The sequence below is a fragment of the Gouania willdenowi genome, chromosome 5 (assembly GCF_900634775.1).
Source record: "Gouania willdenowi chromosome 5, fGouWil2.1, whole genome shotgun sequence".
In the NCBI taxonomy this organism is placed as follows: Eukaryota; Metazoa; Chordata; class Actinopteri; order Blenniiformes; family Gobiesocidae; genus Gouania; species Gouania willdenowi.
The window spans coordinates 31,035,338-31,061,891 of record NC_041048.1 but is presented as its reverse complement, the minus strand read 5'-3'; the positions used below and the strand labels follow the sequence as shown (position 1 = coordinate 31,061,891).

The 26,554-nt window shown below is 37.7% G+C and overlaps 1 protein-coding gene across 10 annotated transcripts in view; it reads right to left on the bottom strand.

Annotated features, from left to right (window-relative positions):
• Positions 1 to 26,554, bottom strand: part of LOC114462798 (band 4.1-like protein 1) — a 131,622-nt gene that overhangs the window by 29,469 nt on the left and 75,599 nt on the right. For 8 of the 10 annotated variants that reach the window (XM_028445797.1, XM_028445802.1, XM_028445803.1 and 5 more), the window contains exons 5-13: positions 14,297 to 14,339; positions 14,034 to 14,109; positions 13,468 to 13,686; positions 11,973 to 12,060; positions 11,739 to 11,891; positions 7,581 to 7,678; positions 3,641 to 3,816; positions 827 to 1,056; positions 277 to 312 (exon numbers count right to left, since the gene is read on the bottom strand). In XM_028445797.1, coding sequence (XP_028301598.1) covers positions 277 to 312; positions 827 to 1,056; positions 3,641 to 3,816; positions 7,581 to 7,678; positions 11,739 to 11,891; positions 11,973 to 12,060; positions 13,468 to 13,686; positions 14,034 to 14,109; positions 14,297 to 14,339 — 1,119 coding nt within the window. The remainder of the gene's footprint in view (positions 1 to 276; positions 313 to 826; positions 1,057 to 3,640; positions 3,817 to 7,580; positions 7,679 to 11,738; positions 11,892 to 11,972; positions 12,061 to 13,467; positions 13,687 to 14,033; positions 14,110 to 14,296; positions 14,340 to 26,554) is intronic. The other 2 variants (XM_028445798.1, XM_028445801.1) reach the window with 1 other exon arrangement.

The window sequence follows — 26,554 nt, the reverse complement described above, 5'->3', positions numbered from 1 at the left end:
TGCAGGACAGGAACAAAGTCCAAAGAAAAGTACAGGTTGTGAGTGGCAAACAGGGGACAGAGTTGGTCACTCTGTACAGTACCAAGACAAATTTAGAATTTGGTTGCAAAACAACTTTTTACCATTACTGTATTAGACAAATATTTCCTGGTATGCTCGATTATGACTGAGAGTTTGATGGAGTGGATGATGATGGATAGAGTTTTAAAAAACAACATCTGAACAAACAAGTACAGATGACAGAAACTAGAGACCAAATCACCAGGCTCCAAATACCTCACATGTACTGTCAACTGGTGACCCAGCCTCCTCCTTATTGGCCAGCAAGAAGTAGGAAATAGAAAGAAGCATAGTTAGCAACAGTGGGCTGGGCTTTAGTTGCACTGGTCAGCAGAGTAGGAAAGGTTTAAAACTGTAAAGCTTCAAGCAGGATCTACCAACAGTGCAGTGTCAGCATGTACGATAATAGTCAGTGAATACAGTAAAGGGTGACTGAATCCACTAGAGCCGCTACACCATTATAGCTCTGATGGATAATATATGATAGATAAACAACATAGTTCTATCTCCTTTAGTATTTATTTGTTTTCCATACATATTTAGTCTGATTCTACCAACCAAGACCCTTAATCCTCCAACTGCACCCCTGGAACTACAGTGTGGCTGTCCATTGCTCAGGAATGGGTTAGAAGTACAAACTAATTTTATGTATGTAGCCCATACATGACAATAAAAGTGATCTAAAACCTGTTTGTCCTTATCTTATCATTTCAGCTCATGCATCTTCACTAGCATTTTCTTCAGGAAATACAATTAATCTGATTACCATTATTTCCTTCTTTTTGCTTGAAGAAACATTCCCATCCTGATCTCTGTTGTGTTCCATCTCGTCGGCATGCTCCTGGTCCTCTTCATCCTCATCCTGTTCCAGACTTGGCTCCAGCTCGGCCTCCTGCTCATCCACAGAGGGATTGTGGAGGCGTTGCTGCTCGCTGACGCTGCGACGAGCCAGGCTGTCGTGGTTTTCACACATGGCTGACATGGGCCGGGAGAACTCTGAAAAATTGACAGAAATGTCGTCAAAAAGGTTGAGTTATTATTAGTCAAAAGTCAAGACCAATGGCTCATTGAAACACACATGCTTCTGATGCCACCAAAGAAAACCACTCAGATTGAAGGTGAAGTGTCTTTAAGGAAAGTTTTACATGGGTGACAGTTGAGGGAAACTTTATGGAAAGTTTAGCTATTTATTACAGTTTCATTTAAAGTAGACCTTCTGTGTTTGGAAAGAAAACTCAAGCAAAGACACTAGCTCATGCTTCACAGAGTTTATTTTACTTGTTCTAGGTTTTATCTAATAAGTCTTTGTGATTCATTAATAAAATGTATCCCTAGATTCAAATATTGAATAAAATGTGACATGTTTATTAATTTTGAAGACAACAGGCTGCAGAAAGATGGCACAGGCTTTACTTAAAGATGACAGTTAATGATTGACATCTGCGGCTTGGCTGCCCCAAGCCAGCACTGGGCACTGAGCTGTGCAGCTGAGCCACACTAAGTCAGAAAGAGGCCCCAAAACCCTGTACCCCTGCACAAAAACCCCATCATCAAAAGGCACTTAGTAGAACACAGAGAACGCACCATAGAGCTCTGCCCTCTCCAACCTGCTCTGCAGCACGCTCCACGTGCCGCATAGTGCACCCCCCGATTGTGAGACATCAATGCGAGAAAAAGCAATCTGCGAACAGCTTCCCATCCCAAGGCAACTTAGGCACAACAGATTGACATCGCTTAGTGGCACGATGGTTGTCTTTGCAAGATGTCTGAATGTTCTCTTGGGGATCACTGCCAGTTCCCTTTCCACTTCTCCTATCGGGCAGATTTGTCCGAAAGGACCACAGCCCTGAATAATTACAATGCTTGTTCCAGATGAATAAGACATAATAATGTGTTTATACAAGAAAGGGTTAAATCTAACATTGGAATATACAGCACTGTCAACAGAGCTATTACCAGCTGGAATAGCCTTGATGCAGAGACAAAACAAGCTGCAAACTTGGCTAGATATAAAGAAAAAACTCGGAAGACATTTTTGCAAGAATACGAGATCAACACATCAATGAGAAAGAAGATGAACTTTTCTTTTGAACTGGAGGAACACAAACAACGTCTGGGAATGAAATCTACGGAGAAGAAGGACGACACGAACAAAGATGGAGAGGAAGAATAAAAAAAAAAAAGACAACACTGACTACAGATGAGAATAAATCCTACACAAAAAAGGACAAAAAAAAAAAAATGAAATTGTGTTCAGAACCAAATAATGTTCGACCAGAGAGACAAGCTCTGATGTAAATTTTCTGTGTTCAAAATAGGGGACGGGACTCGGATAAGCAAACTGCTTCTCTCGTCTCCTTTTTCGGCATGTACAAAAAAAAAAGAGAGAAAAAGAAAACTTCTGTGAATGCAACCATGTCGGAAATAAACTGAATAAATAAATAAATAATGTGGGGGAAACGTACCCCTCCTCTCCTCAACAGAGAACACATCTTTTGACCACACCTTGAATAATTACAGAACTCTGGCTCTAGGTGCGCCTCATAGCAGGTAATGCCTCAATATCCCCTGAGAAGAGCTGAATGAAGTGGTAGGAGAGAGGGAAGTCTGGGCTTCTCTACTCAGGATACTACTTCTGCAACTCGAAAAAGACAAGCCTATTTATCCCTTCAAACAAGAGGTCCCTTAGTTATATCTCAGAGAGTTGGCAACCCTAGACTAATCACCTTTGTAATGGCATGCCACTGAAAGGTTTAGGTTTAAATATGATGCAAGTATCATTAGAAGGCTTTAGGACAGGTGTGTGAGACAAATTTCAGTTCTTAAACCAACTATGGACCACTTTGATCTTTAGTGAGCCAGACAGAAAAAATGTAACCCTTTCACATGTAAATGACTGTATAATTCACTTATAATTCCTGAGGTGTCGAGCATCCAGTTTGACCCTGTAGATAGAGTTTCCTTGCCATTGTAATCATGTGGCTCCAAACAAATGCTATGATGGGGTGGATTTGGACCTCGAGCCTTGAGTTTGACACAATTGCTTTAGTGCATACCAGGTAATGGTCCCATAACACTATTTGTTACAGCAGGAACAGAAATTTGGGCTGTGGCAAGCTTTAAGTCATAGCCAAGGTCAGCTAGCTGCCTCCAAGAGCTCAGAAGTTCTGTCGATTGGCAGAGAATGTGTTATACTACTACTCTGGAAGTATTGCCCCTTAGATGTATATATGTATGTGTCATTAGGAGTAACTGTTCTTTACCTTGAATTGAAAATAACTGCACCACAGAGACTTTTTCCTTGCGTGTTTGTACAATTGTACAAGCAAAAAGAGGCTCAACAATGTAATACCTTACTGTCGCACAGAAAATCAATAAACTAAAGGATAAATGACAAAAACAAAAAGCCGCCGAAGCTGAGTCAAGTTAGGTATTAGCTGTCAAACATGGTAGTCGATACACGTTTGGTATTAAGTGTCCAAAAATGGTTAGTTGCTAACTTTAAAGAATATGTGGTGTTTGAGTTTTTTACAGTAAAATATTACCACATTTATCTTCAAGGTCAATGTGTTGCTCTCACCTCCATCCAAGCTCCTGGAGAGCAGAAACCTCTTGCTGGCAGAACGCTCAAATTGCGGAGCAGGCCGGTCTATCAGAGCACTAGCTTGTCTGGTTTGAGCCTGTGTCCTTCCACTGTATCGAAATTTGGAACCCATCACTAGGAAGCCTTTAGGAGGAGGCTCTGGAGACACCAGTCTGAAGGAAAAAATACTAGGATTTACAGGTGCTCATTAACACAGCTAGCCAAGGACATTGCAGTAGTACAACATGTTTTCTCTGTGTGTAATCTACTGTTAATCTTTTACCCTAAACTTTTAATTTGATATATATATTCACTAATTATTCAATGTCTTTCACAGCCACTGATTCATAAATTGTTACTTTAATGGGTTTTATCAGATAATCAAAAAACCAAGTGGTTGTACATTTTCAAGAAGTGCATTTGATCCCAGCAGGAAGTTAATGCCTAGAAAAGATTTTTTTTCTTCTACTTTGTAACACATGATGTTTAATGAGGTTTGTAAGTCTGAAACTAGAAATGACTCTTCACAGCTCTCTGCCTTACAGGAAGAAGTCTGTATGTACTCAATGCAAATCAGATTTTTAGAGGCGTGTCTCAGACCACATTTAATGCTATTACAACAATGTTGAAAGTTGATCATGGCTCAGTGTGTAATCTGAAGCCTGTAATGTAATTACACAGAGAAGTAACTCTAAAAAAGTATTCACATTCTTTTCCATCAGTATTAACAAATCTAAAAAAATGATACAAACTAGCATGTTACCATAGAACATGGTCAAGTAAAAAAAATGAATAAAGATTGTTTTTGCATTATATAAGCAACAATAATTTTACAGTTAAAACAGTGTGAAAATGTAATGTATATGTTCGGACCATGTGACTATGCCATGTGTTACATTAGCCTAATTGTTAGAGGTGCTTTCATCATTTATATTTCAAACAAAAATTTATTCAACCATTTATGCAAACTAAACTGATATCTACCTATAAAAGCAAGGGAGGTCTGTGTGTGTGTGTGTGGATGTGTGTGTGTGGAGCAAATATCTCCCTGACGCGGTGCAAGTTCAACCTGAAACTCGGTCAACGGGTTCCAAATACCCCGAGTGTGTGTTACTGTTATTTTGGAGTAATTTGGTCTTTTCAAAATGTTTATTTTAATTTTATTTCACTTCTGGACGGCCCCGAAATGAAACCTAATCAGCTTTTGACCTCAGGGTGTGAGGGGGCGCTAGCGCACCATCTATATCTATTTCACTACACAGCTTCTCACGCGAGCAAGAGTCACGTGTGCAGCCACTCTTCCTCCACTTCCTCCTGTGCCATGCTATCGTTAGCTTCTCAAACACGGAGCTCTCTGAATAGATCATTTGAAACCGTCAGCCACTGGTGAGTCTTTTGCAGACAACTTTCCCATTGTTTAAACCATATAACTGTTGCTCAATAACGTGCTGTTTCACTAGAGTCAGTATTGACCTCAACCTGTTCAATACTCCATCTGGAAAACTGCAGATTCTCTGTGGTGCCGTGCATGGAAGCTAAGCTCTGACCACTCGGTTCGAAGGCAAAACATAATTTTTGTTTTTTTAAAAAGACAGCCGAATTGTAGGTAATACTTTAATTTACTTTCTCACTCATGTAGTTTGGAGTTTTACGTTCTGTTTTGCACAGTTTTGTTGTTTTTCTGATTGGCGCTACAATGTCTATGGAGTTTGGTTATCAGCGTCTCAAACATTTCACGGAGCACAAACACACGGTATTTATTTATTTATAATAAAAAATATACTAAATGAGTAAAGTAAAACACAAAAAATGCACAAAAAAACAACTGAAAGAATACAAAATACACATGACTCCAAAAAATATACATTACAGAAAAATAGAATGCGGGTGCACAAAGGAGATGGATATATACACACACACACACACACACACAAAAAGTACACACAATAACAACAGAAATGCATAAAAATACACAAAATTAAATATTTATACAAAAAATACACAAAATGACAAAACAATGGCAACAAAAAATTATAATTATACAAAAACACAACAGAAAGATACACAAATACACATAATGACTCCAAAAAACATACATTACAGAAAAATACACCAAACAAGAAAAATATAAAAGTGAGTTTAAAAAAACAACAAACACATTTATCATGTTCATATACATTACAGAAAAATACAATGCGGGTGCATGGAGGAGATGGATGTAGACGCACACACACAGTATTTATAATAAAAATATGCTAAATGTGTAAAATAAAACAAAAACTAAACAATATTCATACAAAAAGTACACACAATTACAACAGAAATGCATAAAAAGACACAAAATTAAACATTTATACAAAAAAAAAATGACAACAGAATCACACTACAATGGCAACAAAAAACTATAATTATACAAAAACACAATAGAAAGATACACAAATACACATAATGACTCCAAAAAACATACATTACAGAAAAATACACCAAATAAAAAAATATAAAAGTGAGAAAACAACAAACACATTTATCATGTTCATGTCCCATAGAATTAAACCAGGGAAATCGTACACAATGTTTTATTTTGCACCCGCAAATATACCCTTTATAACACTAGAGTACAGAGTATGTATACCTCTTTGTACATCCAACCTTCAAACACATACTCATTTGGCCATAATTAACTCTACTGAAGCTCCCACATGAATGCATACTTCCGACGAGCACTGTACTAGTATTTAAAAAAAGGCTTCCTGAATGAAGGTCAAAAAGATAAAGGCAGTGTTCGTTATCGCATACTAACGTACTACTCATAATAAGTTTGATGTCAAAATGAGTATGTAGTGCGTTCAGGTTAGATAGTATGAAAATATTGAGTACGCAGGAAATACCCGGATGTATACTATATTTGAACATTTTTTTAGTGTGGATGGTGGGCACACTAGTTATACTCAACCGCCCCATAATGTATTGCGAGCGGAATGTAAAATTGTCCTGGGACCAGCTTCAAGCTAAAAGTTACTTTTTTAATGCTTTTGTAAATAGGGCTCTTGTTTTGAAGTTGACAGGAAGTTTTGTCAGTAACAAATCGGAGGGTCTCCAAAAAACCCCAAAATGACAGAAAGAAATGTGTATACGCAAGTTTCATAGATGAAATGACATGTTGATATTCTATTTGGTCACTTTCTCGCTTAAAATGCTTTCAGAACTTTCAAAGGTGGCAAAACCACAGAGATAATGAGCCTCAGTGTGCTTCTGGTTTTTGTCGTTGTCGGTTTGAAATGCATCTTGGGAAACTTAGAAGTATACTTCAGTGGGAACGGTCATCATCCTATTTATACCTATAGTATATACTCTATAGACACTATACACCCATTGAGTTTGTAGTGTATAGTACATTAGTGTGCCATTTTGGACATAGGCAAGCAATATTTATTTCTGTTTAGATACAACACTTCACTAGTTGCTTGTGATCCACTTTACTGTAAATGGAATCTATGCCTACAAGAAAAGTTCCCTAAAATTGATCTTTACCCTCTGATTAAATAAGATAATTGTTATATAACCTCTCAGTAGAATAATGTATATTAATCTCTTCAAGTTAGCCGTATGATGGACTGGACACTTCTCTATGGTGTGCCCTGTTATGCACCCTATGACCTATCTTAAGTCTTATCACCTTTGTGCTAAAACTAACTCTTTTAAGCCCTTTGCATGCAGGCTACATATAGAGCTTTATTATTCAGTACTTGTCTGTGTGTTCTCCCGCCTCCTGCACACTCCTGCAATCTTGATTTAGTATTCAATACAAGGTCCCTACTAAAGCTATGGAGGTGATAGTTGTAGCTCATGAATATGTGCACAGGGACGCATCTAGCCTGCCTTAATTGGCAGTGGAATAAAAAATATTCAAATAAAAAAAAAACAGGTCAGTTCTTACCGGAAAAAGGTGTGATGTTCAATGCAGACCTTCCAAAGCCTCTTGGCTGCCCTGTGGTTTGGAAGCTTAAACCCGATGGTGCTTTCAAATTGTTCATACTGTAGGAGAGAGAAGATAAATAAAGAATGGGTAGACCAAACCACAGGCCCTTTGTGCTATAACCTTGCCAAAGGCCTTACACAGCAACCTCTGGGGAGTAGAGGAAAGGGCAACCTAATACAGTGATTTAATAACACACACTTACACTCATCTTATGACTGCATGAACAAGAACCTCGATTGATACAAACACGCTCTGCTTTGTGCTTGCATAGACACTGATATCATGAGACATAGTGCCTGTCAGCACAATGGTGGACACATCGAAACAATTATTTTTTTTATTACAGTAATGGAGATGAGAGGTAAAATAAAGAAACATAGGGTTTAGTAAGGGTCAAGTGTTGAAGAGTGTTTCAAGCATCAATATCTACTCTTATTATTTCTCTGTTCTGACTGTCTCTGCAGCTGCAGTAGCCCTGGTAAAAGGCCTCTTTGTTTGGTTCCATCACCAGCTCACTGTGCAGCACTGTCACTTGACTGGGTTACACCAAGACAGCCTAACCCACTGAGACTCAGCAGGAGTGTTAAGCTGCTGCCCTACACTGGACAACATTGCAAGGATACACCCTGACTGTGGAGACAGTTGTGAGGTTACTTCCCAGCTGCAGCTGACAGCAGTGTTCATTTTGTTGCCAAAAAATTTCCATGTGAGGAAAACTAGACTATGACTAATTTGACAAAAAAAAAAAAAAAACGTGAAAGAAATCTACATCAAAATATAATGATGTTTTAATGATAAAAAAAAACTAAAGTGTAATTTTGTCACATGTGCTCTTACTCATTGCATTACAAAAATTAATATTGTCCCATATCAGGTTGATCAATGGTGATTGAATCCTTCAAAAAAAAAAAAAAAAGCTGCAATATGTAGAATCGTGAGGCTTGTATAGAAAAAACCACGCTCCTCCCTCCCTTCCATGTTTCGAAACCTATCATCCTTTATCCTCCCGAACATGCACAACTGTGGAGCTCTTTGTGACTTTTTTCTTAATAGAGTCTAATGACAAATGTAGCAACTTTATCTTGCTTTATTGGAGTTTTCTGATGTTTTAGAGACATGAAAGCATGTATCACTCGCTGCTGTGAGGACAGTAACTAGAGGCTCACAACTCCTCCTCTGCCACAAACCTCACATACAGCGATCCCAGCAGAGCAGACAGATACTCCACGTTCAGACTGTGTGGAACCTATTCTCCGGTCTGGACTTAAGCGCTTTTTTAAGCGCCTACAGTTACGTGCCTCTCTTCTGCGCATATTTTTTGGTCAGGTTCCTGACACACCCACCGCACGTAAATCAACAAAAAGCGCGTAGTCTGTGAATGAAGGCGAAATGAAGCCAAGGAGGCGGACTGGGCCATGATGTCATTCTTTTTCGGCCGTCTAGAAATCACAGAACATGGAGTTTTCCTAACGCTTGTAAATGTCATTGAAATCCATGAAAATGATAAAGCACACTTTTAATTTGAAATGCCTTCATTGATAAACAATGTAACAGGTTCATTTGATCAGATTATTGCAGGGGGAAGATCATACACGTTTCTGTCTGAGCCACAGTTAAAATCTCTTTTTTTCCCCTAATATTAACGCCAGATTAACGTTTGTTTGTGTGCAAAGCCTGATTTTATTAACTTCTTACATTCCTGCATTCAGAAATGATCATTAGTCGTCATCATCATCATCATCTGTCATCAATGTTTCACTTGTTATTTTGTACTGTGATCAAACTGTGGCTTTACGTTATACACAGTACGCAGCACACAGCTGATCAGCTCTGCGACGCCCCCCCCTTCCAGGACAAGGAGTGACCGGCACGGATAAAATATTATTAAATGTAACACATTTTGTCCCGTTTAGAACTGGTAAATGTGAACATATTAGAAATGCTGGTGGTCAATCCTTGGTTGTGTGACTCCCTCCACCCCCATGGCAGCGTGACAGAGTCAGTTTGGACAGATTCTTTCTGGGAGTCTCTTCTGCAATATTTTGAGCGCGTGGGTTCAATTGTAACTAAGTTCAAACTTCTAGTGCAATATAATGTTTCACCTTCTCGGGGCACTGCACTTATTCCAGGTTCAGAAGCGCGTAACAGGAAAAGAACTTAAGCAGACAGGAGAATACGCATGAGGCCAGATTTGATTGAGAACGCCCACATTTCAGGGCCGCTCCACCCAGAGTGGTAACCGGGATGGAGGCGCGAATAGGGGAGGGGAAGAATAGCGTGCAGCTTTTCTGACTTACGTGAATAGAGCCCTAAATGAATTGCGCATGTTCTCTCCATCTTGGATATGTTTCTCTTAGTTTTACAAGTAATTTGTCTTGTCTGCTTATCACTCTCTTACTCACTCAGTCTGTGGTATGCACGCCCCACATACTGAGTCAGAGGGAGCTCTGCGGAGTCTGTTCGACCCAAACACGTTTGTGACTTTATTCTGTTGCTTCTCCACACTGGTTTTCCTTTTTCCGCTTTCTTTGCTGTGTAACCGTTGTGCCTAACGGCGCGATGGGGATTTCTGCTGGAACATCTGCCATTACACTTTTACTATCGATGGTATGTGAACGCGCATTGACTTCCGCTCAAAGCTGAGTATGGATTTTTGCCTAAAATGACGCCAAAATAAACATACATACTGCAGCTTTAACTCTTATCCTGTATGTTTTGTTAACTACCTGTAACAGATTTAGTCGACTAAAATGTTTATGTCATGTAAACGACGAAAACTAGACTGCAGCTTAAATAGTCCTGATGACAAACACTTTTGACTAAAACTAAGTTGCATTTTTTTCAAAAGACTATGACTAAACCTAAATCAAAATTTGCTGTCAAAAATAAGACTGGCTGACAGACCAGTCCGTTCCACTGCATTTGAAAATAACATAATTTTCTGTTTCAATGGAAAAGCAATTTGATCCGTAGTTAATAGATTTTTAGAAATGGAAGATTAAATATTGATCGAATGAAAATGCAACGACAATGTTTTCAATGCCATATTTTAAAAAAGTGTTTAAATAAAAGACCTTGTGAAAGCTATAATAAACAAATTAGAGTCTTTACAAACAAATCAATAATGGAAGACTGAGCTGGCAACAAAAATGCTGAACTTCAAAATATCTTCATTATATTATTGAACACTACCTACATTATGAGCAGGGGTGCACATTTTTGGTCTGAGGGTCACGGAAGCACCCAGGACTAATGTTAGGCGCTCCCTTTTTTAAAATATTATTTTTTTTCCCAGCTCACAGATGGAAGAAAATGGAGGAATGTAAGTCATTACTTTAAATTCAAATGAAAATGAATAGAAGCAGCAAAACTAAATGTCTGTTCTAGAACATGAAGCTTTGTTATAAAATGAATATCTGAAAACCAAATTTAATGAACGCTTTTGAAGCACTTACAAGAGTTAATATTTTAAAAAGCTGAACGTCCTGTTATCCTACAGAATCAGAACCAGTAGTAAATTTTGGTTCTGATAAACGATAAAAACAGGCCAGTTAATATCACTGATGGACGGACTGATTTCATGTGTTGTTGTGGAGCATTTGGGATATGAAATGTTTAGATGGCTCAGTCTACACTCTGCTCTGGAACTGTGCAGGAGATTAAAATGTGTCCAATCTTTGCTCTGTTTCCCTTTTCTCATTTCCTTCACCTCCACCATGTAGACTTACTCTCTCTGTCTGAATATGTCCATCCATTTGTAACTAAACAGAAAAACATTAAAACAGTGTGCTTACTGTTTGATCTAATATCCTGCTGAAAGCTAAGGTATGTAAGCATAAATAATCACATATACATGGATACAAACACACAAATCTCTAACTATAAAAATAATAGGGGGCTACGTTTTAATGTTTGTACCTGAGCTTCTTAAAATGCAATAAAAACAACATTACCTGTGAGTACTCAGTTTATAAGGATGTTTTATTTATTTATTTTTTTAATATGTGTCCCACTCCCATTGCTTTATTGTAAAGCTTTGCCTTTAGCCTAACAGATACAACTTAAATATTTTCTACTAAAATATATCTGAACATGTGATTCCATCACATTTATTACCTCTCCGGGTCTTATCTTGATGTAGAAGTTGCTTCTCTTGTATGAAATCTTCAGGATCTTGGGCCAAGCAAAGCGATTGATCCTCAGCCTGTCCCTGTAGATCAGCAGACCATTGGCACACACTCCCAGCATGATTTCAATCCCTTCAGAATCCTGCAGCCGAAACACACACGTTTATGATGGATTAGAAAAGCTACCATGTTGAAAATCAAAGTAGCTCAAACTGAAACAAACCTTGGCGTGATGCAGGTCTACTCCGTACATGGACAATTTCTTTGCATTCTCTAGGAAGTTAATTTCAGCCTCTGCTGGCGTCATCCCTCTGGAGGGAAAATTAGAATCACATCAGTGACCAGCTTCAGCTAGCGCAAGGATAGGCAACTTCTATGAGAGCGGGGGCCAAAATGTGATTGTGTCGGCTCAGAGTGCCACATTATTAACATTCATGTTAGTAATTAAAAAAAAGACCAATTTGAGCATTAATACAGGAAAGAACAAAAGTGTTTTGTCCTTATAGTCCTTTTTTGTGGGTTTTCTTGGTGTTTTTTGTCTTATAATATGGCAATTTTCCTTTTGGCTTTTTGTGTGTTTTTCGAGTCATTATGTGTGTTTTTGATTGATTTTTTGTGTTATTCTCATTCTGTGATGTATTTTGTCATTTTGTGCAATTTAATATGCATGTTTCTTTGAAGTCCTCTTGTATATGTTGTAGTTTTTCAGTCATTATGCTACGAATCTAGATAATTATATCCTGGGATGAATGAATGAATGAATGAATTCATTCATTCATTCATCGATGTGAAAGTGCCCGATACACGCAAGCTTTATCAGCTGACTTATTTTATTGATTTCACTCAATCAGTCCATCAGATATAAATCTCTATGTTTCCTAAAGGATTTCATTGGTAAATGAAAGGATTGCATCAATGTCTAAATATTCTCTATCGTCAGCTGTCAGATCAGATCCACACAGTGACGTGTTCACACATCACCTTTTATTGGACGCCTCGCTTTCTAAGAGGTCTGATTGGTCAGGAGGCGGGACTTTAGCACTTGCTAAGATCCTAGCCAGGAAACACCTGCTCGCGAGCAGGCTAGTCGTTCAACATAAGTTTCCATGGTGATTTAGCACCGTAAGACGTTAGCGAGCTTCGTAGTCCAGCATACACTGATTTAATCCCGGAAGTTAGCTTGTTAAAAGGTCATCTAGATTCGTAACATACCCCCTTTGTGTTTAAGTGGTTGTTTAGTGTGTCTTTGTTATCATTTTGTGTACTTTTGTTGACATTTTGTGCAATTTGCTGTCGTTTTCCGTGTTTCTGGTGTTTTGTGTGTTATGTTGGGCTTCATATGACTTCCAAACTCATGAATTACAATTTAGTTTTGGGGGCCATACAAAATTAAACGGAGGGCCGCATGTGGCCCCCGGGCCACCAGTTGCCTTTGTCTGACCTAGCGTTTTCACACAGTACAGCAGTAGAATGGTCTCACTAAAGGATTATTATTAATACAAATGTACACTCTAATTATGTCCCACGTATGCAATAAGTTTGATATATTAGCTGTGGGGTGAGGTTTGAGCTCACTGTTTACCCTAAATCCTACAAATAATTACACAGTTGAAGGTAAGGCTTCTACTGAAGGGATGGCACATTAGTGTCGAGCTAAATGCATTCTAAGAAATTCCCATCATCTTAAATTTTAAATATAATAAGCTGTGTTGGCATACTTGTATGTTCGATGGAGCTCCATCACCCGCTCCTCCAGCTCACGGGTCTGATTAGGTGCAAAGTGGAAATCGCTAATGTAGTCAGGGCCATGATCGTCAAGGTCATAGTCTCCTATCTCAGCTTGAACAGTGTAGGAACCCAGAAGGGCGTGAGTGACGAAAGAGCATGGGAGTCGGCCTGACAATATGTCATCCCTCAGCTGAAGACACAGGTAGTATCTGTCATATGAGGCAAAAAAAAAGAGAGAAAGACAGTAGAAGGAGGGTTGGCAGTTAAACAAGCGTCAGCCAATTCAAGCTCTGACAAGTATTCAGTGCACATAATCCACTGCAGTTAACGGCATTCCAGAGCTAATCCTTCAAAAGAGTGGAGAGAAATGGAAGCTTTGTCATTCAGGCAAATATGCAAAGAGAATTATTACATGACTATTACACAACCTCATTTGGAGAATGGAAGAGGAACAGTTTATTGTAGAGCCGATAGTGTGGGAAATATTTCTCGTGATTCAGCAAATTGCCTTCACAGCCAAGGGCGTTGGAGGCATGTGTGCGTGTGTGTGTGTTACCTGGTAATATCCTCCATGAGCTGGGAGGGGTCTGGAGGGTAGAACTTGGCTGCAAAGGCAAAATGCCAAGAAGAGTCTGAAGAAAGACCAACACAAGGGCAAGATCTTTAACTTGTTCAGCAATATGGTACAGAGGCTGATGAGAGAACGCTGCTGAAAATAAGTCAAACCGGCTTCACTTCAGTGGCAAACTAATTTAACATTATTTTATTTGACACATTCAATTTCTCAGTTGACTTCATCCAGTTGGAAAATAAACTTACTTCGCATCTGCTTCTTGATCTCTTTTGAGGGGTCCAACCAGTTCTAAAAGACAGGAGGTATGAATCAGACAGGGCAGACTGGAAACATTGCTAATGTGCACCCCGGTGTCACATTTAGCTGTAATTGCCATCACTGTTCCTAATGAAAGCCCCTCCATATGGTTAATAAAGGAACTATACAGTCTCCCAGTGAGCCTTTGCTCTTCCAATTGGCTTCTCCGTTGTGATGTAAAGTCGATGCCAGATAGTTACCATTCTGATCTCATTACATCTGATTGCGTAGTGAAACTCTATACCAGCAGGGGCACCATTTACGCTTGATTTGGTTTGCAAGAGTATTGCATCATTATTTCATGTCGACTTGCCTGTGACTACAGCTGTACACATGGATAGCAACGTGTTGAAATTCCAGAAGTTTTCTTGACATGCAATACTTTAAAATTCAAATTTTGGTTGCCCACAGTTTTTTTATACTGTCCCTGACTTCACTGTATCATCTACTATTGATTATCTATTTTCAAACTTTTGTCAGATTTATCTGATTTATTAATTTGTTTTATTCTAAAACACTTTGGGAAACAGCTTCAACAAATATAAATATTGGTATAAAGCAGTGGTTCCCAAACTATTCTCAGTCTGATACCCCTTCAGACCATACCTGTCAAGTATCCCGTTTTGGCCGGGAAACCCCCGTATTTTACCCCTCTTTCCCGCCATCTTCCTGTATTAGTATTTTCCCGTAAACATCCCGTATTTTATATAATAATAATTAAGAGATGCCTTAGTAAATTGAACGCGAGAATTACCACCTGAAATGGCCTGAGTGGCAGTTCTCGAGAGATTAGTGCCGACAGCGGCAACAAACCCGGAAACAACTCAGAAGAGAGATGATGAATGAAGACGTTCTGGCGAAAAAAACTAAGAAATTGTGTAAATACGTTGTGAAATGTGACAGACTGTTTACCTTCCTAAAGAGCAGCAGGATGGGACACCTTTACACGTTCCGTTAGATTAGTAACTGAGATTTTAGCGTCTCCCACAGCGTAAGGAACGACGTAGGTCAGCATGAAAAATCAGCCAATCACAAGCGCCACAAAAATACACTGCTTTCAAAATGTGTTAAAGACGTAAAGTCTGTAATAAATGTGTCTAATAAGTCATTAGTGAATACCAGAGAACCACCTGAGTGAGCATGAGAAATTATAATAAAATTTATAATAAAAATAAAATGTTAATATCTAACTTAAAGACAAGCAATGTGAAATTAACAGTAAATATGCAACTAGTTGACTTGTATATAAACTGTAAGTATATTAAATAAACACATGTGCTTCATATACACATTTATGTTTTTATTTAGGCTGTAGTATAAGTATATGTATAATTAGAGCTGGGGGATATATCGAGATTAAAGATGTATCGAGTTTTCTATTTTAACGATATAGAAAACTATAATATTTAATATATCAATATATATATTATAGCTTATTATGTATCAAAATACTAGTTTTAGGAGTCGCTGCTTTTACGTCTCAGAACAGCATGTAAAGCTCAGTTAGATGGATTTCTGAGTGACACATATTGTGCATCTGTTTGTTAATAAATGTCCCTGTGTAGCATTTTGCATCAGCAAATTTAACCCATTTTATTTGATAAAATTATCGAGATTTATATCGTATATAACACCTATTTGAGAAAATATATTGAGATATGAGTTTTGGTCCATATTGCTCAGCCCTAGTAGGAATGTTCACAGCATTTCAATAATAATAAAGGTCGACCTACCAGATTCTATTTTTAGTAAGTGGTTGACAAGTGGTCATTTTAGATTTCTTGTACACCTATATTAAAATATAAGAGATACTGGAGCTTAGTTGGGCGGGTGGGACGGCTCGTAGTGGGTGCCAGAAAATTTCCCATATTTTCCAATCTAAAACTTGACAGGTATGGTTGAGACATTTAACCTGAAGCCATGTGCCCCCTACTCCTGCACACTTAAAAAACATTCAAATGTTTTTCAACCTTGGGGTTGTGTCCCCATGTGTTGTCACCTGGATTTCAAATAGGGTCCCCTGAGAAGTCTACTTTGTAACAATAAAAAAAAAAATACAGATTAAAAAAATTTGTTTTAAAATGTTTTAATTATTATTCTTGTTTAAATTATGACACCACACACACAGACAGCCTTAAACAACTGTACTTTGTTTTTTCCTTTTTGAAATATAAAACCAGTTTAAATAAAATGCAGGATATAAAAACATTTCAGCTGGTACATCACATTGTGCACTAATCCTAAACAACAAACAATATCAAAAGCTAATTCTAGAAAAAAAAGTTGGGAATCACTGATGTAATGTCACATACAATGTAGCCTTACAGTGAAATTTGTCTCTGAATTATACCTATCCTGTTGAGGAACAATACACAATTATAAATAAAAAGAATAATAATCTGGAACCATGGGTAGTCAACTAATGTGTAATTTGTGGCAATGCATGGAGGCTCCTGACTGCTGGTTTATTTATATTCGAGTTTCCAATTTTTATTCTTTATTCATGTACCCAATTTGCATACCCCTGGGGGTACCTGTACCCCACTTTGGGATATAGGGTCTTTGGGTATAAAGCATTCTGACAACTACAGTCCTACATTCATTGTCCATTAATAATTCAATAGAATTTTAGATTTCTTGCTGCTTGTTAATTGGAAAAAAAGATATAATTTAGCAGTTTTTGCAGCTAAAACTGAGTCTAAATTATCTAAATGAAATTGACCAAAACTAAATCCATTTTATTTCTTCTGACACAGCACTGCAACTATCCCAAACTCCTTAATTTTAATGACCAAACTAAAACTAAGTTCTACTTTATTACTCACAATGGTGGTTTGATTGAACAATCAGGGAGCCCTTTGTTAATCCTACATTTTTTTTTTTTTTTAGTAATCTCATTAAATAAACTATCGAGTATTAACACGAGTGCTGCAGAAAAGATGTCAACAAAAATAGGATCATAAATTGAGTTTAATCTAGTCAAAGTCAGGGCACTGTCCTTACATTAACAACACTGGTACGATGGGCCTGCAACATTAACCAAACTCAAACTTTTAATGGCCTCTTTGGTACTGAGGGTTCTGTAATGATGTTGTCAGTGCACTAAATCACTTTGATTAGGCATTTGGGGGCCAAGTCAGGAATGGACCATTATAGTGAATGTTGTGCTGATTGTGTATTCAAGACTACGTGTTTAGTTAAGTCAGTGTCTGTGAATGTCAAACATTTTCTGCCTCATCAACACATTATAATGTGTCTTATTAAGGAACAGGATGCCATAGAAAATAACTTTTACAACACAGTGATTACATCACACCACACAATATAGGCAGTGAAGTAATAATAAATCAGGATGCCAACAACATATTAATAATTGTTTAAACCACATGTGTCAAACTCAAGGCCAAATCTGGTCTTTTAAAACATCAAATTTTACCTTCCTCAAGAAAATAAAAACGATAGAAAAACATGAGACATTTTGTAAATTACCAACTAATTCAATTGTAGATATCTCAACCCCTTCAATTACAAAAATTCAATTCAAATCCACAATATTTGCCTAGCTCAGTTTTCCAGTTCTTATATCATACCATGGCAGTCATTTTTTAAAATCTCAAATTGTTGACAGAAATCTGGCACATTTTTCTCAAATAATTCCAGTAAATTTTCCCAAATTCCCCAAAACAGGGAAATGTAAGTGAAGATCCTGCCGGGACTGATATACTTAAATACTTTATCATTTATATGTGGAAGTGCAAACCAGGGCACTTTAATGTGGAATTTCCTCTTTTTCCACCTAAAATCTGTGGCCCACTTAAGCTCAAACTGGTCTGTATTTGGCCCCTGAACTAAAATAGTTTGCCACCCCTGTTTCAAACAGACTGATAAAGTAAAACCACCACTTTTTAACTTATATTCTATCAGTTTGTAAAAAAAAAAATATCCCCACGTGATTAATTGCTCATAAGTAAAGGATGATTCTGATTAAACCAATCAGAATGCAGTCAAAACAACAGTCTGTTGACACTGACTTTGCTTTCGCTCTTTGTGTCCTTAGACAAGATATTATTCCTCTACTTGAACTAAACTCACTAGATTTTCAGCACCTTGCAAAGCTGATGTGTTACTATTGGTGTATGTGTGTTGTTTGATAATTGCTTTTACACATGTGTGTGTTTGAAGCATCCAACACAGTGCCTGGCTGCCTGTGGTGAAGTGGGCCGACAGTAATCCTGAATACTATCAAGCAGCTGCCTATTAATGCTGACAGTCTTTATTTTGCACCTGGTGATACAGCAGCTAGAGCAGAGACAGTCTTGTAAAGGACTCAAACAATATTCTACAAATCTGAGCATCATTGAAAAATACACACACCAACACACATTGTTCTGGACTGTTAAGGCAGACATACACTGTGCGATTTTTGGCCCATTTTGAGCCAATTTTCAACTCGTGCGACTATTTTGTGGGATCGTGCGAGTCTCTGCTAGATTGTGTGTCGTGCATCATGTAGTATACATGGGGTAACGAGAAGTGTTTAACACCTCACGACCAGCTCCCGATCAGCAATCATAGGGTCGCTCCTCGTGAGGGTATCGCACAGTTGAAGCAGTGCCACGGACCGGCTTACCGTAAACGCTCACACCGTAAGACCGCCGTAAAAGGTCCTACGGTGATCAGTAAGAAAGGCAAAGGAAAACTCAATTCTCAGGTTTGTTTTGTCTACAATTGAGGCTGTTTTTTGAAATCACTCCAGACCAACCTACAGCCAGAGTAACTGTAATTGTTATTTTATGGGTACTTGTACTTTTTTGACTATATTTCTGAAACAGTAAATTTACTTGCACTGAACTCGTAGTAAAGTAATTGGTTACATTTTTACACCCAACTGTTACTGAGTAAATAATTATTTGGGATTATCTTTTCATTTCCGTTTATTGGTCTCTTCATAAACTGTTTATGAACGCACATTGAACATAATCCATATGTTCTGATCAACGCCCAGACATTTGATTAAGTTCAGGTTGGGGTTTCTACCTATTATGTTGTTCCCCAAATTTGGCACGGCACTGTTTTAGAGTTCATAATTGTAGCTATAGTTAGAGCCTGAGATTTTTTTTTCATTTTGAGTTGAATTCATTGGTGTTATTTTATTCAAAAAAGAATTAATTGTACATTTTGACAAACTTTTTATTTTATACAGATGCCTTTGTGGAAAATAAAGGAAGTCCAATTGTGCAAGATTTCATCTCTTCTTTATTAAGTTTATACATAAGATGTTTACTGTATGCAAGGGAACCGTGGCAAGATTTATTAGCAAAAATATACTACCGATCAAAAGTTTTAGAACACCCTCATTTTTCCAGTTATTTTTTGCAATTCAAGTCATGCAAGTCCAATGAATAGCTTGAAATGGTACAAAGGTAAGTACTGCACAGCCAGAGGATAAAAAAAGGTTTGATTACCTAAAATTGAAAAATATTGTACATTTCAGAATTACATTTCAGGGAACACGAAGTGGGTTGACAATTTAAAGCTTTTTTACAGCAATGAAGGTTGAATCAGCTGTGAAAGCTGGTGCTACTAATTCCTACAGGTGTTCCAACTTTTCTTGATTACTTACAACCCCCTCTGTCTGCATAAAAGCAGTGTTGGAACACTGTACTTTGATGAGTCAAAAGTTTAGAATACATTTTGGTCTATACATTGATTCCATGATTTCTTTTTCAACTCAAAATACTTATTTGTTCTATGCTTTCATTTCAGAGTGCAATGACACAGTAAACTGGAATAAGTGCGGTGTTCTAAAGTTAGCTAATGTTCTCAATCTGTAGTACACAGCAAAAAAACAACAACAATGTGATAACAAAGCCCTTTCACCCTGGAAGCTAGATGCATGGTTTTGAGACATGTCATGGTAGAATTATATGCACATTATAATTCTGAGTTTATAGATGCCCATATAGATACCTATGTATATATAACTGTAAAAAGTTAAAGTAAATGATGGGGGTCACTCTACTTTTCCATCATTCTAAAGAAAAAGACCGTTACAAATGTAAGCATGGCACATGATTTGCATTCAGGAGCTTTTGTTTGTCAATGACTGACAGCGTTGGGAGTAACACGTTACAACACAATTACAGTAGTGTATTACTTTTTGCTGTAACGCAGTAATGTAACGCATTACTAATAACATTTCGGTAATATTATACCCGTTAGAAATCTCAGTAACGCGCATTACAACACATTTTAACATGAGATGTGAAAAACAGCACCAGTAACTTGAAGAAACACCTGGACCGGTGCCATGCTAACACCAAGTTGACAGAGAGAGATGCAGGTGTGGCGAAGAGAAAGAGAGCAGAGGACGAAAGTGTGGAAAAGAGTCAGAGAAAGCAGCAGAAATTAAGTTTCTCTGCCGTAGTACTTGACAAGGTAAGCTAACGTTGTCATAGAGAGTGGTACCACACCATACAGTGTGGTCACTGGGTCATGCGGCTATCTAACGTGTTATTATTACAAACAGCAACACAAAGTCAGTATTGGCTGAGACTGAGGCTCATACAGATCAGATTCCTGCTCTTAAATGTCAGGGCATAGTGTAACATTTTAACTGGCAGTCATGTTATCGAGTGACTGGTTTGTATTGGGCGCTCATATAAAATAGTGTTACAATTTTACTGGTCACCATGTAAGCAGCAGTAAAAAACAGCGCACTAAAAAAGCCGACAGATATTGTAAATTAACATGCAACATTTAAAAGGTTACCAATCCCAGTGCATGCCAGCTTTGTGCTGTGAGCTTTAATTAAAAGAGAATAAAAGAATGGAAACAAAAAGAAAGAGATTGTGCGTCTTGTCATGTCATAAGGCTATAGGTCACATCATAGTTGTTTCTATTATTTCTATTGTGTTTCATATGAATAGGCCTAGATTTTAAATATTTACGATATCTTTATCATAACTTACCAGACTTTAACTATGTCTGCTTTTGTGATTCTGACGGTCATTGTTACTTATTGTATTGCGCCATGAGCCTTCACTGTGCCTATTATATTAAGTTGTTAGTAGCCTATACAGTAATTATGCTATACCCCATCACCCTCCACTGGATATGTAATCAGCTGCAATAAACTATATTTTAGCATTTTAGAATGCTAGTCATACTTCTGCAGTTATTTTTGTGAAAGTATCCCAAAAGTAACTGTAACACATTACAATTCAGAGACAGTAATATTGTAATGTAACTAATTACTTTTAAATGACAGTAACTACTAATATGTATTACATTTTGAAAGTAACTTTCCCAACACTGACTACTGATCCAATGATGAAATATAAGAGGACAAAGACCTGTTCACCTGTGAAACAACAATGTTAAAGTAAACCCACTATAGCTTGGATAATGGAAAAGCCTAGGCTGAATCTAAAGCCTCAACCATCACATCAAATCCCAGCAGGTGAGCTGCAGCACACAATGATTTGGACAGAGCAAATGCTCGACATGTTAAAAGAGACTTAGCATCTCTCTGATCTTCAAAAGGCTGGAGATCCCTCTATAGCCTGTTGAGCAATCACATACCTGCCCTTAGGCGAGCTCATTTAACTCAAAAACCAAATGTCACATCCAACAAAGGGCTCCGTGTCAGCTGACAGGCGTGATCCATTAAGTCAGAGTCAATTACAGACAGAAAGCTCCTACAGTGCTCTGTGTTAAGTAACTAACAACAGTCCAAGGCTACATTCAAGACCTTGTTTCATTGTACGTCAACTTGGTGGCTAGGTGAGTGTTTATGGTTTTGAGCACAGTAAAAGCAAAGGAAGGAATTTATTTCAGATAGAAAATTGAAAACTTTTTAACTGTAATGGAAAACTGAAGGTCAGGTTTGCAAGGCTATGCAGTATTGACTGCAATATCATATTTTATCACAATCGAGGGGATGGCGACTGAGCTTCTATAGCTATTCTGAGTTATTCTAAGAGCAGGAGGTGCCATTGGTGCAATAATGTACATGCAATGTGTTACGAATAAAATGGCCAAATCCATGACTATGTTCTGTTTGCTGTGATCGAGGAAAAATATTATTAGAATAGGGAACCCACTCTGAACAACTACAACAAAAATAAATAATTACAATAAATACAATAATTGAGAAAATGGTCATGTCTGGGTGCTTAGTTATAAAGACCAGGGAACATAGTATTATATAGAAAAAAGCCATAGCTAAACTGCTTCAAAATAAAATATTATGGCTATTAAACATTAAGCTATTTGCAGCCTTGGGTTATTCATGCTTTGTTGAGTTGGAACATAATGTAAAAGTAGCAAAGTAACACTCAAAGCTGATATCCAGCTGAGAAATCTATGTTTATGTACGATTCTTTTGAAATGTGAAAAAATACTATAATAACTAGTCTTTTACTATGGTCTACTGCCGATGGTCATTCATATATATTAATGTATATACTGTAAGTCCCTCCTTCGTCCTATACACCGCTATACAAATGGAAACGATTACTGACTGCGCACAGCCAATAGGCTTCGACTTCCTGTTTTTGAGACTGTCAATCAAAGGGAATGCGAAACTGTGCACGGAAACAAGGCCACGTGTCACAACAGCAAACAGGTGAATAGGATTTTGGCTCTTACCTGACCCATAGACCTATAACAATGTGACCCGATGCGACCTTGTTATGTTCCGCGATGCACATGCAGAACAGTAGAGGGGTGGCTTCTGGTAGATTGGGAGAGGCAGGGGGAAGAATTAAGGTTGTTTAGGGCGGGACATAGAGACGGTTCTCAAAAACTCCAGATAGCAGTTTTAACTTAACACTTCACTTAAATTTTCTCCTTTTTTTTTTTTGTGTTTTGATGTTGTACGTCGCATTTCTCAGCTCAACACAAACACATAGTGCAGCAAAATTCTTAACCAATATGTGCATATGTAAAACCATGAAAAAAAAAATGAAAGAGCTTTAGAAACAGAAAGAATAGGAGAGAAACCCTTCAACCCGTTTTTTTTTTTTTTTCTTTTTAACTAATTAATAATCCAAAGGAAAAATTACAAAAATGACTGAAAGTTCATTAAAGTTTTTCAATTCATCAATTTGATGATCCATCTACCCTAATTTTTAAAAGGGTATCAGGCCCATAGTTATGCAGGATCTAAGCCATAGTTTCCTAACTACCTGCAATTAGCATAGAGTGGGATTTCAAAAGTTGGCAAAGACAGAAAACATAGAAGGTTCTTTAACAGAATATTTAGATACAGCTTGACTTGGTGTAAGTTTAATGGAATTAAAGGTCTTCTCATGTGATGCCAGAACTATGTTAATGTCTTGCATGTCTATTTGCATTACTGCATATCAAGGCCCTTTCACACCAAGTGCAGGAAGCACTGTGACAGTCCTGTTTTTTGACTTCTCCAGCATTTTCAACAGCATCCAACCCAGTCTCTTGACAGACAAATAGTAAATGGACACCGAGGTAGTCTCAATGGAACAGAGCTGCCATGCAAGGAACGGGAGAGAAAAAAAGCTGGACGTGCGTCCATCTCTCCTTTGCGGATCACTGTCTCGCACACACGCATGCACCCATCCGTCACTCACAGTCACATCCACGCACATTTCTCTACGGATGAATAAAGAATATCAATCTGCTGTAATTCATCCATTTTTTATTTATTTTTTCTTCTACTAATACCTCCAATTCTGCTGCTTCAAATTTTTATTTTCGCTTTTACACACTCATGTTCACTCTCAATGTTCAACATAACACGTACAAAACCGTAATTTAAATTTAAAGGGTGGTCTGCACCAGTTCTGTATGTGCACTACTCATTGATACACAGCAGATGAGAAAACTGCATCACTAAAGGATTTAGGGAAGCAACTCGATTACCACCCTTTATTTCAGATGTCAGTGAATCTGCCCCAGTGTCTTGGCCAAGGACTCTTTGATTCACAGACAGGTATAGCCCTGGAATCAAACCCCCAACCTCTTGATCACCACCTGATCCATAGTCACCCCATGCTATTTGACATGCAGCTACACCTGGACATTACTGCCTAGTAGGGATGTAACGATTAATCGTAAGCAGTTAAAAATCAATTCATAGGTATCACGGTTCACATCGATACTGTGAAAATTGAATCGCAGTACTTTTTTTTTTTAAATATATATCCTTCTCTGCTACTTCTTTCTTTCTGGCCGCCTTCTACTTTTAAACATGCTCATAAATTATTCCTTACCCCTTTAGCACCGAAAGAATATCTGTAATATTATGTGAATATCTGTAAAAGTCAGGTTTTTCTATTAGCTCTGTCTGCTAGCGCATAGCATCTCTTCTTCACTGCAATAATATCTGCATGCCAACCGACCACTGGGTTACCAGCGCCCTTTGCTTGTCCAAACAAATATCTGACGTAAATACAGTGAAATAACTGTTTTTTTTTTTTTAAAGTCTAATTGTTAAGGCACAAAATACATTTTCAGTTGCACTTTTAAAAAGAAAAAGAACTATTATGCAGTTTTGCATTGTTTACTATGGAACCAGAATTTAAATTAATAGGCTTCTTCTTCATTTGTATTATTCCTTTATTTATTTCATTCAATTGCATTGTTTTGAATAGTTTATCAAGGAATTCTTTTGACAATGAAAAATAAAAAGGAAAATAGTACAGTATTTTCCCAAAAAAAAATAAGGGAATATTTTTCAGTCATTTGTGTACGGTCACATTTTGCAAAATAAAGTGTGAGAGAATCATATCATGAACCCAGTATCGTGAATCGAATCGTATCGGGAGTTGAGTGAATCGTTACGTCCCTACTGTCTAGGTCACGTATTACTTTACGAGCTGGCTGATGTATGTCAGGATGGATGCGACACAAACTGTCAAGCATCACTGGAGAACCATAATGTGCTATTCTGGGCTGTGGTGTGCTGGTGGAATGGCAGTAGGACTGAGAGAACCCCAGGTAATCAAGCCATGATGAGCTGTGGCTAATGTCAGCGGATTATTCCACTCACAGTCAGCAGTGAATGACTCAGACACTTTTTTGTAATGTACAGTACCCTGCTTTGATAACATCACACTATATCTGTAAAAATCATTGTGTTCACCACTATCCACTGCAACACAGGAATCTCTGTGTACTTGTGTGTTTGTACATGTTTATATATAGATATATTAACACAAGTGTATACAGTATTTATAGTATGTATATATCATTTAAACATATTTACAATTTGCATTATTATTGTCTCCTTCTCTATGTTATTTTTATTCTTGTCACTATCTGAGCTGCTGGGACACCTGATTTTTCCCATTGGGGATGAACAAAATATATTTATCGACTAAAACTGTTTTGGCAACATAGATGAAACGTTTTTGAACTACTATGCTGTGGTGCGTTTGGTGTGTTCACCTAAAGGGAACATTTTGGCACTTTTTTAAATCATTGGACAGTTTTATCCAAGTATGAAGTGCGCCTATGATCCTATAAGCTTTCAGGACGTGGTTCCAATCACAGCAGCTCCTAGCTGTGTGCTTGTTTAAGGGGCCTTGAAGGGTCCTCACCAAGGCATTTTCAGTAATAACCATAACAGTGTAACCTTGGTTTTTAAATAAATCCATACCCAATAGTACTTCAAACCCTAGTTTGTTTTAATACGAAAAATAAACATTACCATATTATAAAAACATTTCAAATGCCGTCTGAAGGAACTAGTACGATGTACAAAAAAAACTGTATTAACCAGAGAGCAAATGTGTCAGTGTTTTGACAGGAGTTTCAATAAGCCGCTATACTAAGTCAATGATGAAGTGACAGTGTGGAACTGGCTTAAATAACCAGCTCTCAAGACCACAACAAGAACAGAAACAAAATACTGTCAACGTTATTAATCCTGCCCGCTGCCGAGGAGTCTAGATGGGTGGGAATCCTCTTCATGCTAAATCCCACTGTGTATGACACAGCACTTCTTACTTAGCACGATTCAGACTCAGAAGATAAGGAAGAGGTTTTTTTGGCCAAGACCTGGAACAGTTTTGTTTTTAGCATCAGCATCAGCATCAGTAATATCTCTAATCCTGTTACTGGACTGCAATGGCCTGTTAATGAAGAGCCCTTAGTGAGTGTCAGCAATGGTGCACTGCCAGTTGAATCTGAAGAATGCAGGAAGCTATCATGCAACCTTTTAC